The following is an 18,087-nucleotide window of genomic DNA, read 5'->3' as shown; positions in this document are numbered from 1 at the left end:
ATGCCCATCAACAGAGGAATGGATAAAGATGTCATACATATATAGAATGGAATATTACTTAGCCATAAAAATAATGAAACAGTGCCATTTGCAGGAACATGGATGGACCTAGACAGTGTCATACTGAATGAAGTCAGACAACACAAATATCATATGATACTGCTTGTATGTGAAATCTAAAAAAAAGCTACAAATGAACTTATCTGCAAAACACAGGAATGGATGTAGAAAATAAACTTATGTTTACTGGGGAGAGTAAGTGTGTAGGAGGGATAAATGGGAAGACTGGGATTGACACACAGACATTACTATATATAAAATAGGTAACTAGTAAGGACTTATTTATAGCAAACAGAACTCTATTCAATACTCTGTAATGGCCTATATGGGAAAAGAATCTAAAAAAGTATATATATATATATATATATATATATAGGAGATGGGCACAATAAAGGACAGAAATGGTATGAACCTAACAGAAACAGAAGACATAAAGAAAAGGTGGCAAGATTATACAGAAGAACTATACAAAAAAGATCTTCATGACCTAGACAACTACAATGGTGTGATCACTCACCTAAAAAAGCCAGACATCCTGGAATGTGAAGTCAAGCGGGCTTTAGGAAGCATCACTATGAATAAAGCTAGTGGAAGTGATGAATTCCAATTGAGCTATTTCAAATCCTAAAAAGATGATGCTGTTAAAATGCTGTACTCAATATGCCAGCAAATTTGGAAAACACAGCAGTGGCCACAGGACTGGAAAAGGTCAGTTTTCATTCCAATCCCAAAGAAAGGCAATGCCAAAGAATGCTCAAACTACCACACAACTGCACTCATCTCACACGCTAGCAAAGTAATGCTCAAAATTCTCCAAGCCAGGCTTCAGCAATACGTGAACCATGAACTTCCAGATGTTCAAGCTGGTTTTAGAAAAGGCAGAGGAACCAGATATCAAATTGCCAACATCCACTGGATCATTGAAAAATCGAGAATTTCAAGAAAACATCTACTTCTGCTTTATTGATTACACCAAAGCCTTAGAGCACAACAAAATCCATCAAGAGATGAGAATACCAGACCACCTGACCTGCCTCCTGAGAAATCTGTATGCAGGTCAAGAAGCAACCATCAGAACTGGACATGGAACAACAGACTGGTTCCAAACTGGGAAAGGAATACATCAAGGCTGTATATTGTCACCCTGCTTACTTAACTTATATGCAGAGTACATCATATGAACTGCTGGGCTGGATGAAGCACATGGAATCAAGATTACTGAGAAATATCAATAACCTCAGATATGCAGATGACACCACCATTATGGCAGAAAGCGAAGAGGAACTAAAGAGCCTCTTGATGAAAGTCAGAGTGAAAAAGCTGGCTTAAAACTCAACATTCAGAAAACTAAGATCATGGCATCCAGTCCCATCATTCCATTTCAAACAGATGGAGAAACAGTGGAAACAATGACAGACTTTATTTTCTTGGGCTCCAAAATCACTGCAGATGGTAACTGCAGACATGAAATTGAAAGACGCTTGCTCCTTGGAAGAAAAGTTATGACCAACCTAGACAGCATATTAAAAAGCTATGGTTTTTCCAGTAGTCATGTATGGATGTGAGAGCTGGACTATAAAGCTGAGCACTGAAGAATTGATGGTTTTGAACTGTGGTGTTGGAGAAGACTCTTGAGAGTCCCTTGGACTGCAAGGAGATCCAACCAGTCCGTCCTAAAGGAAATCAACCCTGAATATTCATTGGAAGGACTGATGCTGAAGCTGAAACTCCAATACTTTGGCCACCTGATGGGAAGAACTGACTCATTTGAAAAGACCCTGATGCTGGGAAAGATTGAAGGCAGGAGGAGAAGGGGACAAAAGAGGATGACATGGTTGGATGGTATCACTGACTCGACGGACATGAGTTTGAGCAGGCTCTGGGAGTTGGTGATGGACGGGGAAGCTTGGTGTGTTGTAGTCCATGGGGTCCCAAAGAGTTGGACACGACTGAGCAACTGAACTGAACTGAATATATATGTGTGTATATACATATATATATATATGAGTACTAGATTCACTTTGCTGTACACCTGAAAGTAATACAACATTGTAAATCAAATATACCTCAATAAAAATAAAAAAACAAGAAAAATCCACAAACAGTAAATCCTGAAGAGGGTGTGGAAAAGAGAACCCTCCTACACTGTTGGTAGGAATGTAAATTGTTACAGGCTAAAAACTAAAATTAGAGTTGCCATATGATCCAGCAGTCCCATTCCTGGGCATATATCCAGAAGAAGCCATAATTCAAAAACACATGCACCCCAGTGTTTATGCAGCACTACTTACAATAGCCAGGATATGGAAGCAACCTAAACGTCCATCCACAGATGAATGGATGAACAAGTTGTGGTACGTACATATGCAACAAAATACTACTCAGCCATAAAAAGAATGAAATAATGCCACTTGGAGCAACAAGATGCAACCAGAGATTATCACATTAAGTCAAGAGAAAGACAAATACCATATGATATGACTTATACATGTAATCTGAAATATGACACAGATGAACCTATGAGGCAGAAACTGACTCATAGAGAGAACAGATTTGTGATTGCCAAGGGGGGAGAGGAGTGGGGGAGGGAGAAACTGGGAGCTTGGGGTCAGGAGATACAAACTATTACGTATAGAGTTGATGGACAACAACATCCTACTGTATAGCACAGGGAACTATATTCAATATCCTGGGATAAACTATAATGGAAAAGAATATAAAAAAGTGTATATTTATATATAACTGAGTCACTTTACTGTACAACAGAAATTAATACATTGTAAATAAATTATACTTCAAAAAAACCCCCAACCTACTCTGATTAAACAAAAATGATGTTAAAGTGAAATCTGAAGATTGAAATGAATAGTTTAGCAGAGGGAACATGAACACAAGAAAAACCTACATGTTCCTTAAGCCTGTGCCACAATGGGGAAAGAATTGTTCTTTCTTTGTAAACTGTGAGAGTCTGGGCTAAAGGCAATGAAAAGTCATGGAAAGGCTGTAAAGAGGGGAAGGACAGGAGAAAGATAATTTTGGCTGCAATTTAAGAAAATATTTCCACTATGTCCATTATTTTCAACTCTATGTCTTAAATGATTTTCATTTTTGCCTTATTTTAAACACTGTAAGGAGCAAAATAAAAAGAAAATCTGTATTTGAGGGAAAACAATATACTCTATATCATAGGTAAATTAAGTAAAACATAAGCTATTCTTACAATTTTTTAACTACTGATTAACATCACAAAATAGATAAGGCTTAACAATAGGCTAATAGGTAATTGTATCTTCCTTTCATTTGAAACCAGTCAGTTCTAAATTATTCACGCTAACCTAAGAAAGATACATATGTAACCTAAGTTGATCAATAATCCAGATAATTTGTTTCACTTAGGAATGTGTCTTTCGATTTTTATTTAAACATGAGTGTCTCTGAAATTTAGGAATTTACTTAAAGCCATACCACCAAAAAGGGACAATGCAATAATAAAGGCTTAAATCTTGTGACCCAGCCCTTACTGAAAATTAAGAATATGTTTTAGGCTGATGTCAAGATTAAGTAGAGAGTGATTTATATCTTTTTAAAATATATTTTTCATGTTCTTCAATTTTTTTTTGTACAAAGAAGTATCCTCTTTCACATTTTCCTTGAGAAGGTCACCTTAAATAACTGAGTTTAAGAGAGCTTCTCTGAGATATAAAGTGTATCTTTAAAAAGATGGGTGCAGCAGTCAATGGGGTTGCAAAGAGTCAGACACATCTAAAACTTTTTTGATAAAGTCTTATTTCTGTACTGTGTAAAATAAACCAAGGAATGAAAAGTGCTTTATAATCAAAACTAATTAAAACCTAGCAAATATGCTGACAATGTTTTTCATTGAAATACTTAACATTTTAAAATATTTACATAAAAGTAAAGGCAAAATATTATTATTTTGAAAAGTAAAGGATCAGTCAAGACAAAATCCTTTTTTACCTACTCAACAGTTTACATAGATAATTAAAAGTATCTGGATAATAGCAATTGCTTTTAGCTATGCATTGTTTTCAAATAAAACTTAGAAATTACAGAATTTATACTTCTTTATAGAAGGAGAAAGGCTGAGAGTCAAATCTCAACACAGAACATCCTAAGTACTTTCTGATATTGTCAGATGAAGCTGAATAATTCATCAAATACTGACTTAATCATTTGAGAAAATGATGGGTGGGCCCTTTACCATTTGCACCTAATTATTTAGGACTTCATAATGTGTCCTGAATCTATAACATGATGATACATGAATAATACAATACCTCAGTATTCAATTCTTAAAAACAAAAGAACCAAACCCCAAAACATTCTGATTTTGTTGTTTAAAAAATTGTTTTCATTTTAATGATCTGCGTTAGTAACAAACAAATATACAAAATTGTCTTTCACATTTCCGTACATTGTATTATGGACCACTTAAAACTCTGGACTACAAATGCAGGTTTCTTTGTAACCTTAACCTCAATTATTGTCACTTATAAATAACGGTGATTTGCGAAAACATGCATTTGTGAACACAGATGCCAGAAGTCGTACATGTAAGTTAATGTACAACTAATAGTGTACATTGTTCATTTGTGCAGTTATGTGTCAAGTGTAACTGACACAGAAGCAGATATCCTGGAATTTTTCACTCTTTGAAAAGTATTTCTGAGAAATAGATGGAACTACAGTTTAAAACAAAATTATATTCTATAGATACAAAAAAATTCACAACGTGCACATCTGAAGCAACTTCTGGGACCCAAAGCTGATTCAATAACCCTGCTGCCATATTAGTTTTATGGGTGTATCTCCAAAGTCACAGGTTGGAAAATAGCTGCTTTAACAAAAATAAATACATATATTAAAAGGAAACTGAGACTTTGAAAAACAGTAAGGGATGTATGAGTCACCTATAATTTTTACCTATAATTTTGTTTTAGAAATAAGATGAAATTTAGAAATTTGAAGATAATCTGAATATTTTCTAAGCCATTTTAAATTTAGATTTTTCTATCTCATCATTGTTTTCTATTTGATAGTATAATACAAAAGTGGGTAGTTTCTATTGTTTACTATAATTCATAAGTCATTATAAATTTATGACTTCATTAGGTCAATTAAGTAGAAACTAGGTCGTCATGAAAATGGGAATAAGGAGGCCCCTTCTCTAACCACTAATCTGAACTAGGAGTAAATACCAAAACAAAACAATTTTTTAAAAAATAGTAAATTGTGTCTAGGTTTCTGTAGGTACGAAAATCCACTCTTTCTTAAAAACGTTTTCCTGGATTGTGGCAACATGTGCTTTCTCTCTTGGACCCTATCTACAACCTAAGCTTATTTCTATATTACACATTTCAAACTCCCTGGGAAGGAATGTGAATGCTAACCAGCTAGGTATCTATTCAATTTCATACAAAGAAAGGACTTGTGTATGGATGTCATAGTGACAGTCCCACTTCACTAAGGCCTGAGTTGGATGTCTTTGCCTATGCTATATGGATCAAATGAGAGAAGACGGTGCAAAGTAACTGAGTTTCCTTCAGGCAGTATCATAGACTTGGCTTCCGATTTAATGAAAACACTTGTTTTCTAATATGAATACAACTGCAAACAGCTGAAGGGCAACTGCAGTTGAAAAAGAAATGGAATTATTTTCTACAGGAAACAAGGAATGTCTCTGTTTTCCATGGGCCTTATGATGAAGGAAATGTGGCTAGTGGTTTCAAACTTGTACTTCAAGAGTTACCTAAACGCAGGATGGCTTTTAAAAATGTTTAAATCATTAATGATTCAGGCATAAGCTATGGGAAGTAACATAAAGATGTGTACTTACAACCCTACATTAGATGATGTAGTTCTCTACTCTGCACTTTGGAAATGAAAGAAACCAATTCTGTCCAGAGTCAGTATCAGAAAGAAATATGGCTGCTTCCTACTCTTCTCCACTTGGTGAAATTAATTTTCTGCTGCTCTCAGTGCTGATACTCTCTTATTGGAGTTAGCCAAAATGAATCTAATAAGTTACTTTTGCTTTCAAAATAAGCTGCCTAAATGTTCAGAAATGGAACATTTAATTCTTGAGTGGAATTTCTATGATTATCTTGTCTAACAGCAGGTATAAGGATTGTTAGATTAAGGATTATTGCTTTCAATAAGATAACCATCAGAAATAAATATGTAAGTTTAACTCAAATACTCCATTTCCACCCAATGCTACTTTGATTCTCAAATCAAATTACATGCTACCTTTAATTCTTTGCCAATTTACTGAGGTTTTAAGTGTAAGAAGTTGGCCTGTTAACTCAAAATAAAGACAACAGCAACAGCCACGTAAGCATGTCTTACTTGGGCACTGAGCAGTAACACTGCTTTTTTGATAGGACTTAAGGCACTAAATGGTGGTAAAATAAACACGAGTATGATGATTAACAACTTCTTTAGAATCCTAAAAAAGAAGATCACTTAGAAGGACACTAGTAAAAAATTTTTTCTCAAACAAATAAGGCATCCTGTTGGCAAACACAAATAAAAACAGAAGGTCATGTTGAACCTAATACATTCACGGTCTCAGCTAAACTACTTGAAGAAACACTAGCTATCCAACTAAAGAGGGCTACAACAGCATGTATAAAGGTTGGAAAGGCACCAAAAGGAGGACTCCACCACTTCCAGTTCTAAGAGTCAGGTCGGCTGTGTTTAACACCGCATGCAGTCTAATTACACATTTTAGTCTTCAAAATGTAGAATGTGGATAATTTTACTCTTGACAAATCAGTTAACCAAGTGCTAGTTTACTAAGAAATTTATTTTCATGAATCAGAAAATGACTGCAGTGTCTAACACAACCCCATTTATAAAGCTAAACTAATTCTAGTACTGAATGCATATTCTGGAAAACACTGAAGAAAATCTGTATAAACAAACAGGGTTACCTCAAGATACATTTACAATAGAAATTCAACATATAACTAAATAAGATTTACTGAAAATAATGAAATGTGTAGTACAGATACATCAAACATAATTATAACCACAACATTTTCCTTGTGAAAAATACAACTATTAGTGAAATAAAATGTACAATTGAAAATTTTTCCAAAGGAAAAATGGTATAAAGGAAAATACTTTTCTTTTGAGATAGGGAAAATAGTATGTCATTGTTTTTTCATCACCATATAATTTGACACAAAAAGCAGTCATAGAATTGCACCAATTCCACATCCAGTTTCCTGAACATGTTAAGAGTAAAAGTTCATAAAGCAGAATGCCATTTCTGAATTTTACATTTTTAAACTGATGATATTCTCATACAGAATGTCATATCACACCAGATCTGCTTACATAATGTACAATACTTTCCGTTTTGTGGTCAGACATGAAGATAAACATTTCTGCCACTTTTCTTTCATTCTGGTGTTCATTCTGGTCAGAGTCAGGAAAAAAATAATCAAGTTACTTAAGTGTTATCTCTCTAGCAATAAAGAAAAATTATGTTTAGTGCATGCTTCATCATTTGTCAAAAAACATTTCCGAAAATAAAACTCAGTTTCCCAATGGTTTACAAAATAGAAAAATCATTCATCAGGATAAAAACATGGTGACATTCAGGTTCATTTCCAAAGGACTGACTTCCTTGGCAGCACCACTGTCCTTTAGCAGAGGCTATGATGCAAGTTCATGGTCAAAGCAGGCATGCCTACACAAGACCACTGCTTGACATTCAATTATCTGAGGTCTCCAGACCCCCACTTTGACCACCTGCCTCTGCCATCTCATTAGTGCCAGAAAATAGATGGAATTTTTGTGGCAATGTTAGGAACATTTCTGCTGTACATGATTTAAAAGTTCTCCAAATTTTTCAAATAGGTCTTCTACCCATTTAACATTTTTCATACAAAGCTGAACAATTTCTTCCTGTCCTAAATCTTCATTTTTTTTCTGCACGGAAGAAATCTAAAATGAAAAGAAATACCAAATTAGTTTATACTTATCACTTTATAAGCTCTTCACAAGGGCTCACTGTTTCTCTATCCTGAATGAAAAGAGGATTTAAAAATTTGCCAAATACTAATTTTTCAAAAAAATTCCATCTGCAGAGAATGACTATCTCGTATAAATTTGAGTGGTCTAATCCTATCATTGTTGGCTTCAAGTGGGGAAGGAGGAAGGCTAGAAGTGGTTCAAACCTTCTCAATTCCATCCAATTGCGTTAAAAGTGGAATAACAAATTTTGGGGTCAGTTCCTGCATTCCAGAGCACTGTAAAAATAGCCAACATATGCTGTGTGACCGTATTTACTTTCTCCTTTGCTAGACAGATTTTAGATTTATGCACATTTTCCCATACCAGATCATTATAAAATTCATGATTGTACAGCTTTGAGCCCACTTAACCCTTTTAAATTAAAAAACTGATAATGCTTGTCAAAAAAGGTTACTGTGTACAACCATTTAATCCCTGAGGTTAATCCTTATATTCCATTCATCAAGTGGTATGGTCATATATAATTTCTGAGCAACTTAAATTATGATACTGAAAAGATACAATTAAATTTTAACTATCACTTCTTCATGCCAAGAGACAAAACCCCCATTTCTCTGCAATTAATTGGGATAAGGTCATTCTGGTGATAAAGAGGACAGCAAAGATATTCAAAGCAGTGACTGAAATGAATTAATTAAACAGGATGATTATACATTATGACAGAAGAAAACGCAATAAAGTGCCATTTATCATGGCAATGTAGAACAAATATAAGAGCTCAAAAACATTACCACTCACAGGTCCCATGAGAAGCGATGAGCCTCAGATTAATCTGAGCACAGCATTTAACAGAGAGAGCATAGACATATATTTTTAAAAATTATTTCTAACAATTCTCTTTAAGGCATTAAAAAAATACTACAGCTAACTAGTACATTTAACAACAAAAGCAGAAGATTCACAGATACAGGGAACAGACTAGTGGTTACCAATGGGAGGGGGGAGGAGCAATACAGGGGTCAGAGAGTGGAAGGTATGCACTAAGGGTACAAGATAGGCTATAAGGATACATTGTATAACACAGGGAATAGAGCCAATATTTTGTAGTAGCTGTAAATGGAATGCAACCTTTAAAAATTGCATATAAAAATATTGTAGCTACAATCTTCTTAAACCTCAGGAAAACATACATTTCTTTTTTAAGAAGATAAAAAAAAGTAATTACCTCATCTTTACATATCAGATAAACATGATATTTATAATGATGGAGTGAATGATACAAAGAATACAACTGTATTTTCTCTGGATCAACAGCAAACTCCTATTAAAAGAAAAGAATTTATACACATTTATTTCGTGGAGCATCTGAACTAAGAATACCTTTATGAAAATGTTACAGCAAAACTCTCAATGGAAATCTTAAAAGACTTATATGGCTAGTATTAATATGTATTAATATGGACAAGATGCTTATTCAAAATTAAAATTTAAATCATATTTTAAAATCTTTATTATTTTTTTCTCCATATAAGTATACTATTTCCAGAAAGTTAAACATTATAGAAAAGTTTAAACAGTAAACATAAAAGATGACTTATAAGGTAAAAGAATTCTATAATGTCTTATTTCACAGGTAAACAGTGTTAACAGCATGTAATATATTCTTCCATGCTTCCCCCATGTATAACATATATTAGTAACACTAATTTTTATAATGGGAAGGAGATCATACTGTACATATTATTCCACAATTTTATTTTTCATAACTTTTTTAACCTAAACAAAACTTGAATATCTTTCAATTTATTAAGGACTGCCCTCACTCCCTCATAGAAATTGAGGGCAAGGATTTGGGACCATTTTTCACTGTTGTATTCTTAATACTTAGAACTATATTTGGGAAGCTATAAGAAGTAAAAAAATTTTTATTGAAAGACTGAATCTCTCTCTTCTTTTTAAAAAGTACACAGTATTACATTATCTGGGTAGCTCTATATTCAGTCTCACGCTGGTGATATGTATTTGGAATTGTTCTTACAAACAATTCTACAATGAGCAAAGGCATGTGGTTTTATGTATTTATGAATGTTTCTACAAAACACATTTTTGATGGGTAATCGCTATGTTGCTAAACTGCTTTCTGAAATGGCAAAAAATTAAGACTATGTTTGAAAATAAACGAATTCCAAGTTTAATAATTTTACAGATATGGAATACTGATTCTTATGTAATATGTGCATACTCATTTATCTGTATGCATTTATATTCAATGACATACAAAAATATTAAAAATATATGCATGGAATAATTATCAGTCTCATTTAGAAAATTTGTGAGCACTCACTATATGCCAGATACTGTGCTAAGCAATGGAGAAAAACAAAGAATGAGATCCTGCTCCCTACACCAGGGAGGTGCTCATTCCTCCTGAACACACTCCACATTTAAAAACAACACAGTAAAATATTTGCTTGTTTTGAGTCCGTTCAGTTGCTCAGTCGTGTCCGACTCTTTGCGACCCCATGAGCTGCAGAACGCCAGGCCTCGCTGTCCATCACCAACTCCCGGAGTTCACCCAAACTCATGTGCATCGAGTCGGTGATGCCATCCAGCCATCTCATCCTCTGTCGTCCCCTTCTGCTCTTGCCCCCAATCTCTCCCAGCATCAGAGTCTTTTCCAATGAGTCAACTCTTCACATGAGGTGGCCGAAGTACTGGAGTTTCAGCTTTAGCATCATTCCTTCCAAAGAAATCCCAGGGCTGATCTCCTTCAGAATGGACTGGTTGGAACTCCTTGCAGTCCAAGGGACTCTCAAGAGTCTTCTCCAACACCACAGTTCAAAAGCATCAATTCTTTGGCGCTCAGCTTTCTTCACAGTCCAACTCTCACATCCATACATGACCACTGGAAAAACCATAGCCTTGACTGGACAGACCTTTGTTGGCAAAGTAATGTCTCTGCTTTTGAATATGCTATGTAGGTTGGTCATAACTTTCCTTCCAAGGAGTAAACGTCTTTTAATTTCATGGCTGCAGTCACCATCTGCAGTGATTTTGGAGCCCCCCAAAATAAACTCTGACACTGTTTCCACTGTTTTCCCATCTATTTCCCATGAAGTGATGGGACCACATGCCATGATCTTAGTTTTCTAAATGTTGAGCTTTAAGCCAACTTTTTCACTCTCCACTTTCACTTTCATCAAGAGGCGTTTTAGTTCATTTTCACTTTCTGCCATAAGGGTGGTGTCATCTGCATATCTGAGGTTATTGATATTTCTCCCGGCAATCTTGATTCCAGTTTGTGCTTCTTGCAGTCCAGCGTTTCTCATGATGTACTCTGCATAGAAGTTAAATAAACAGGGTGACAGTATACAGCCTTGATGTACTCCTTTTCCTATTTGGAACTGGTCTGTTGTTCCATGTCCAGTTCTAACTGTTGCTTCCTGACCTGCATATAGATTTCTCAAGAGGCAGGTCAGATGCTCTGGTATTCCCATCTCTTGAATAATTTTCCACAGTTCATTGTGATCCACACAGTCAAAGGCTTTGGCATAGTCAATAAAGCAGAAATAGATGTTTTTCTGGAACTCTCTTCTTTTTTCCATGATCCAAATTTCACAAAAGTTTATGCTAGTGTCCATTATTTGTTTTCATATCTTAGTCAAGACTCCATATTGTATTTAATTGCACTGAGCAGCTTCAGCTGCATGCAACAAATTCTGGTAAATTCTCTTTTCACTTTCATTCTATTACAAATATTTTCTAATTTTCCTTGCTATAGCTTCTTAGATATACCCATCATTTAAAAGTTAATTTTCAAATATAAGACACTTTGTTTAAAGTATCTTTATTATTAACTTCTCATTTAAATGCTTTCTTCCTTGCAATCACTCTGTTTTTTTTTTTCAGTCCCAGATCAGATCAGATCAGTCACTCAGTCGTGTCCGACTCTTTGCGACCCCATGAATCGCAGCACGCCAGGCCTCCCTGTCCATCACCAACTCCCAGAGTTCACTCAGATTCACGTCCATTGAGTCAGTGATGCCATCTAGCCATCTCATCCTCTGTCGTCCCCTTCTCCTCTTGCCCCCAATCCCTCCCAGCATCAGAGTCTTTTCCAGTGAGTTAACTCTTCGCATGAGGTGGCCAAAGTACTGGAGTTTCAGCTTTAGCATCATTCCTTCCAAAGAAATCCCAGGGCTGATCTCCTTCAGAATGGACTGGTTGGATCTCCTTGCAGTCCAAGGGACTCTCACGAGTCTTCTCCAACACCACAGTTCAAAAGCATCAATTCTTCGGCGCTCAGCCTTCTTCACAGTCCAACTCTCACATCCATACATGACCAGAGGAAAAAGCATAGCCTTGACTAGACGAACCTTCGTTGGCAAAGTAACGTCTCTGCTTTTGAATATGCTATGTAGGTTGGTCATAACTTTCCTTCCAAGGAGTAAGCGTCTTTTAATTTCATGGCTGCAGTCACCATCTGCAGTGATTTTGGAGCCCGAAAAATAGTCTGACACTGTTTCCACTGTTTCCCCATCTATTTCCCATGAAGTGATGGGACCGGATGCCATGATCTTCGTTTTCTGAATGTTGAGCTTAAGCCAACTTTTTCACTCTCCACTTTCACTTTCATCAAGAGGCTTTTGAGCTCCTCTTCACTTTCTGCCATAAGGGTGGTGTCATCTGCATATCTGAGGTTATTGATATTTCTCCCGGCAATCTTGATTCCAGCTTGTGTTTCTTCCAGTCCAGCGTTTCTCATGATGTACTCTGCATAGAAGTTAAATAAGCAGGGTGACAGTATACAGCCTTGACGAACTCCTTTTCCTATTTGGAACCAGTCTGTTGTTCCACGTCCAGTTCTAACTGTTGCTTCCTGACCTGCATACAGATTTCTCAAGAGGCAGGTCAGGTGGTCTGGTATTCCCATCTCTTTCAGAATTTTCCACAGTTTATTGTGATCCACACAGTCAAAGGCTTTGGCATAGTCAATAAAGCAGAAATAGATGTTTTTCTGGAACTCTCTTGCTTTTTCCATGATCCAGGAGATGTTGGCAATTTGATCTCTGGTTCCTCTGCCTTTTCTAAAACCAGCTTGAACATCAGGAAGTTCACGGTTCACATATTGCTGAAGCCTGGCTTGGAGAATTCCGAGCATTACTTCACTAGCGTGTGAGATGAGTGCAATTGTGCGGTAGTTTGAGCAAGTGAAGGATAATTGCCTTACAGAATTTTGTTGTTTTCTGTCAAACCTCAACATGAATTGGCCATAGGTATACATATATCCCCTCCCCTTTGAACCTCCCTCCCATCTCTCTCTCTCCATCACACCCCTCTAGGTTGATACAGAGCCCCTGTTTGAGTTTCCTGAGCCATATAGCAAATTCCTGTTGGCTCAGTCCAATTTTATTGAGACTTTCGATGGCTAAGTCAAAGATCTCTCTCAGTCAATGTCACACTGCACTTGAAAAAACATGGGTTATTTTCAAATATCTTTTGATATTGATCTCTAACGTAATTTCACAGTAATAAGAAAACAAAAACTGTATGATTTCAATACCTTTAGACCATGAAGTTTTTGCACCCTGTTTTATGTCCCTAGATATGTGGCAGTGTCTCCTAGTTTATAGCCTATGGGAACTTGTATAGAATTTGTATCCTACTGTTGTGTGAAAACTGAATAAATCTTAATTATGTTGAATTGGTTCACAGTGCTTTTCAGGTCTACTATATTCTTCTACGTCTCTGTATATTGATTCTATTAATTTTTGAGAGTTTGATATTGAAACTCCAACTAAAAATCTTAATTTATCTACTTAAAAAATAATTGTCATATATAGTAGAACTATATGTAACCTTGTTCTGTATTTTCCAAGTCTCCTGTAAACATGTTATCATACTTTCATCGTTTAAAAAAGTTAAAATTAAAAAAACTTGCCTGTTTCAATGTCTTAAGTAGGATTTATATTAACAAGTGAAAAATCTGTAATTACATCAATCAATATATACTTACTTGTGCAGATTTAGTAGTTGTTTTAGAAGTTCTTAGAGTTTTTTTATTATAAGCTTTGCCATTCATTTTGATTTTAGACATAGCAGATCCCCCACTTTTTGCTTTAGAGTCTCGAGTAATTATTGTTAGTTCAGGAAAACTTTCCAAGGCATTCTTGAGAATAAAGCAAGAATAACTGATGTTAGAACAACATGAGCTTGACTACCTCCAGCTATTGAAAATTTATTTTTTTAATATAAAAGTATAATCATACATATACATATATACACGAAAAATATATGTGGGGGTTATTGATGGGGTGTGGTAAATATATACAGTATATACGTACATACATACACAAACACACATGGGGTGTTAAACATGGCCACAAATTCTTGGTAGCTCCTCCCATCAAGACATAGAACCTATTTCCCCACCCCTTGGGTATGAGCCAACATTATAACCTGATTTAACCAACAGCATGTGACACTGTGGGGACTTCTGAATGAGGCAAAGTGTTCCTTTTAGTATTGTCTCCTAGGCTTCAAGTCAAGGGAAAGGACAGCTGTAAGTTTCAACTGTTTATAAACAGTTTCAACCTTCAAGGTCACTCTTTTCCAAATTCTGTATCGGTTCCCAAGCACCTAGTACTGTGACCCCTCAACAGTACATTTCTTAAACAAATAACTTAATTTTTAAAGCAAAAGTGTAGACGTGAACTGTTTCATTTAATAGAAACAACAGAACTTTCGGCATTCTCTACCAGAATGAGCTATTAGTTTCTAGCTTCATCTCTTTCTTAGATTATTTGTGCTTTTACTATACACTTTTGTGCTTTCCATATAAAACACATTCAGGTTTGAAAAATTCTGGACCCAAAATTACTCCTTATAACAAATAGAACTTAAAGACAAAAATGGATTCTAAATTTAGAAACAATGGGATGGAGATGAAAGCAGAAAATTTATTGATGTCTCTAATAACAAGATGCTCAAGATGATTGGAAAAAAATGTATTTCAGAGAAAAAAAAACACTATTAACTTCAAAAGGCTTTAAGATTCCTAAAATTATCAAAATCATCATGGGAAATAGCAGTAAATATTTCTAAAAATAAAATGTTTTATATGATAGAATTCCAGTTGAGCTATTCCAAATCCTGAAAGATGATGCTGTGAAAGTGCTGCACTCAATATGCCAGCAAATTTGGAAAACTCAGCAGTGGCCACAGGACTGGAAAAGGTCAGTTTTCATTCCAATCCCAAAGAAACGCAATGCCAAAGAATGCTCAAACTACTGCACAATTGCACTCATCTCACACGCTAGTAAAGTAATGCTCAAAATTCTCCAAGCCAGGCTTCAGCAATACATGAACCATGAACTTTCTGATGTTCAAGCTGGTTTTAGAAAAGGCAGAGGAACCAGAGATCAAACTGCCAACATCCGCTGGATCATCAAAAAAGCAAGAGAGTTCGAGAAAAACATCTATTTCTGCTTTATTGACTATGCCAAAGCCTTTGACTGTGTGGATCACAATTAACTGTGGAAAATTCTGAAAGAGAGGGGAATACCAGACCACCTGACCTGCCTCTTGAGAAATCTGTATGCAGGTCAGGAAGCAACAGTTAGAACTGGGCATGGAACAACAGACTGGTTCCAAATAGGAAAAGGAGTTCGTCAAGGCTGTATACTGTCACCCTGCTTATTTAACTTCTATGCAGAGTACATCATGAGAAACGCTGGACTGGAAGAAGCACAAGCTGGAATCAAGATTGCTGGGAGAAATATCAATAACCTCAGATATGCAGATGACACCACCCTTATGGCAGAAAGTGAAGAGGAACTCAAAAGCCTCTTGATGAAAGTGAAAGTGGAGAGTGAAAAAGTTGGCTTAAAGCTCAACATTCAGAAAACGAAGATCATGGCACCCGGTCCCATCACTTCATGGGAAATAGATGGGGAAACAGTGGAAACAGTGTCAGACTTTATTTTTTGGGGGTCCGAAATCACTGCAGATGGTGACTGCAGCCATGAAATTAAAAGACGCTTACTCCTTGGAAGGAAAGTTATGACCAACCTACATAGCATATTCAAAAGCAGAGACGTTACTTTGCCAACAAAGGTCCGTCTAGTCAAAGTATGGTTTTTCCAGTGGTCATGTATGGATGTGAGAGTTGGACTGTGAAGAAGGCTGAGTGCCGAATAATTGATGCTTTTGAACTGTGGTGTTGGAGAAGACTCTTGAGTCTCCCTTGGACTGCAAGGAGATCCAACCAGTCCATTCTGAAGGAGATCAGCCCTGGGATTTCTTTGGAAGGAATGATGCTAAAGCTGAAACTCCAGTACTTTGGCCACCTCATACAGAGTTGACTCATTGGAAAAGACTCTGATGCTGGGAGAGATTGGGGGCAGGAGAAGAAGGGGACAACAGAGGATGAGATGGCTGGATGGCATCACTGACTCGATGGACGTGAGTCTGAGTGAACTCTGGGAGTTGGTGATGGACAGGGAGGCCTGGTGTGCTGCGATTCATGGGGTCGCAAAGAGTCGGACACGACTGAGCGACTGATCTGATGTGATTTGTAGTATTTTACATCACATCATTCTAACTTTTAATACTGTGTGTATATTTTGGCTTTGACATACAAATTGCTATAAATGAAAATTATCTATCATAGACATCACTATTACCATTTACAGTTACATTAACTACAATTTCAAAATTAGAAATTTTGTGTTTTTTCTATGAAAACAAGAATATGAAAATTTTTCAGTTGTCCACCATAAACTACTGCATAAGACTGAAATACCTACTGAGTATACTAAATTCCAAGTGATGGCTTTATTTTAACACAGGTCTTTAGGGAAATAGTTCAACATTTCTAAAATGGTTAGCCTTTCTAATACCATACACAAAAATAAACTCAAAATGGATTAAAGATCTAAACATAAGACCAGAAACTATAAAACTCCTAGAGGAGAACATAGGCAAAACACTCTCCGACATACATCACAGCAGGATCCTCTATGACCCACCTCCCAGAATATTGGAAATAAAAGCAAAAATAAACAAATGGGACCTAATTAAACTTAAAAGCTTCTGCACAACAAAGGAAACTATTAGCAAGGTGAAAAGACAGCCTTCAGAATGGGAGAAAATAATAGCAAATGAAGCAACTGACAAACAACTAATCTCAAAAATATACAAGCAACTCCTACAGCTCAATTCCAGAACAATAAATGACCCAATCAAAAAACGGGCCAAAGAACTAAACAGACTGTTCTCCAAAGAAGACATACAGATGGCTAACAAACACATGAAAAGATGCTCAACATCACTCATTATCAGAGAAATGCAAATCAAAACCACTATGAGGTACCATTTCACGCCAGTCAGAATGGCTGCGATCCAAAAGTCTACCAGCAATAAATGCTGGAGAGGGTGTGGAGAAAAGGGAACCCTCTTACACTGTTGGTGGGAATGCAAACTAGTACAGCCACTATGGAGAACAGTGTGGAGATTCCTTAAAAAACTGGAAATAGAACTGCCTTATGATCCAGCAATCCCACTGCTGGGCATACACACTGAGGAAACTAGAATTGAAAGAGACACGTGTACCCCAAGGTTCATCGCAGCACTGTTTATAATAGCCAGGACATGGAAGCAACCCAGATGTCCATCAGCAGATGAATGGATAAGAAAGCTGTGGTACATATACACAATGGAGTACTACTCAGCTGTTAAAAAGAATACATTTGAATCAGTTCTAATGAGGTGGATGAAACTGGAGCCTATTATACAGAGTGAAGTAAGCCAGAAAGAAAAACACCAATACAGTATACTAACACATATATATGGCATTTAGAAAGATGGTAACAATAACCCTGTATACGAGACAGCAAAAGAGACACTGATGTATAGAACAGTCTTATGGAATCTATGGGAGAGGGAGAGGGTGGGGAGATTTGGGAGAATGACATTGAAACATGTATAATATCATGCATGAAACGAGTCACCAGTCCAGGT

General features: G+C 36.2%; 1 protein-coding gene across 3 annotated transcripts in view; it reads right to left on the bottom strand.

The window, feature by feature from the left end:
- Positions 1 to 4,426: 4,426 nt before the first annotated feature.
- The window catches only part of QSER1 (glutamine and serine rich 1), an 82,358-nt gene continuing 68,697 nt past the window's right edge, over positions 4,427 to 18,087 (bottom strand). For 2 of the 3 annotated variants that reach the window (XM_055549261.1, XM_055549260.1), the window contains exons 11-13: positions 14,084 to 14,236; positions 9,293 to 9,388; positions 4,427 to 8,037 (exon numbers count right to left, since the gene is read on the bottom strand). In XM_055549261.1, the coding sequence (XP_055405236.1) occupies positions 7,897 to 8,037; positions 9,293 to 9,388; positions 14,084 to 14,236 (390 nt within the window). In that variant the 3' untranslated portion in view covers positions 4,427 to 7,896. The remainder of the gene's footprint in view (positions 8,038 to 9,292; positions 9,389 to 14,083; positions 14,237 to 18,087) is intronic. The other variant, XM_055549262.1, reaches the window with a different exon arrangement.

This window comes from Bubalus kerabau, chromosome 15 (assembly GCF_029407905.1).
Source record: "Bubalus kerabau isolate K-KA32 ecotype Philippines breed swamp buffalo chromosome 15, PCC_UOA_SB_1v2, whole genome shotgun sequence".
Classification (NCBI taxonomy): Eukaryota; Metazoa; Chordata; class Mammalia; order Artiodactyla; family Bovidae; genus Bubalus; species Bubalus kerabau.
This window is presented reverse-complemented; position numbering and strand designations above follow the sequence as displayed.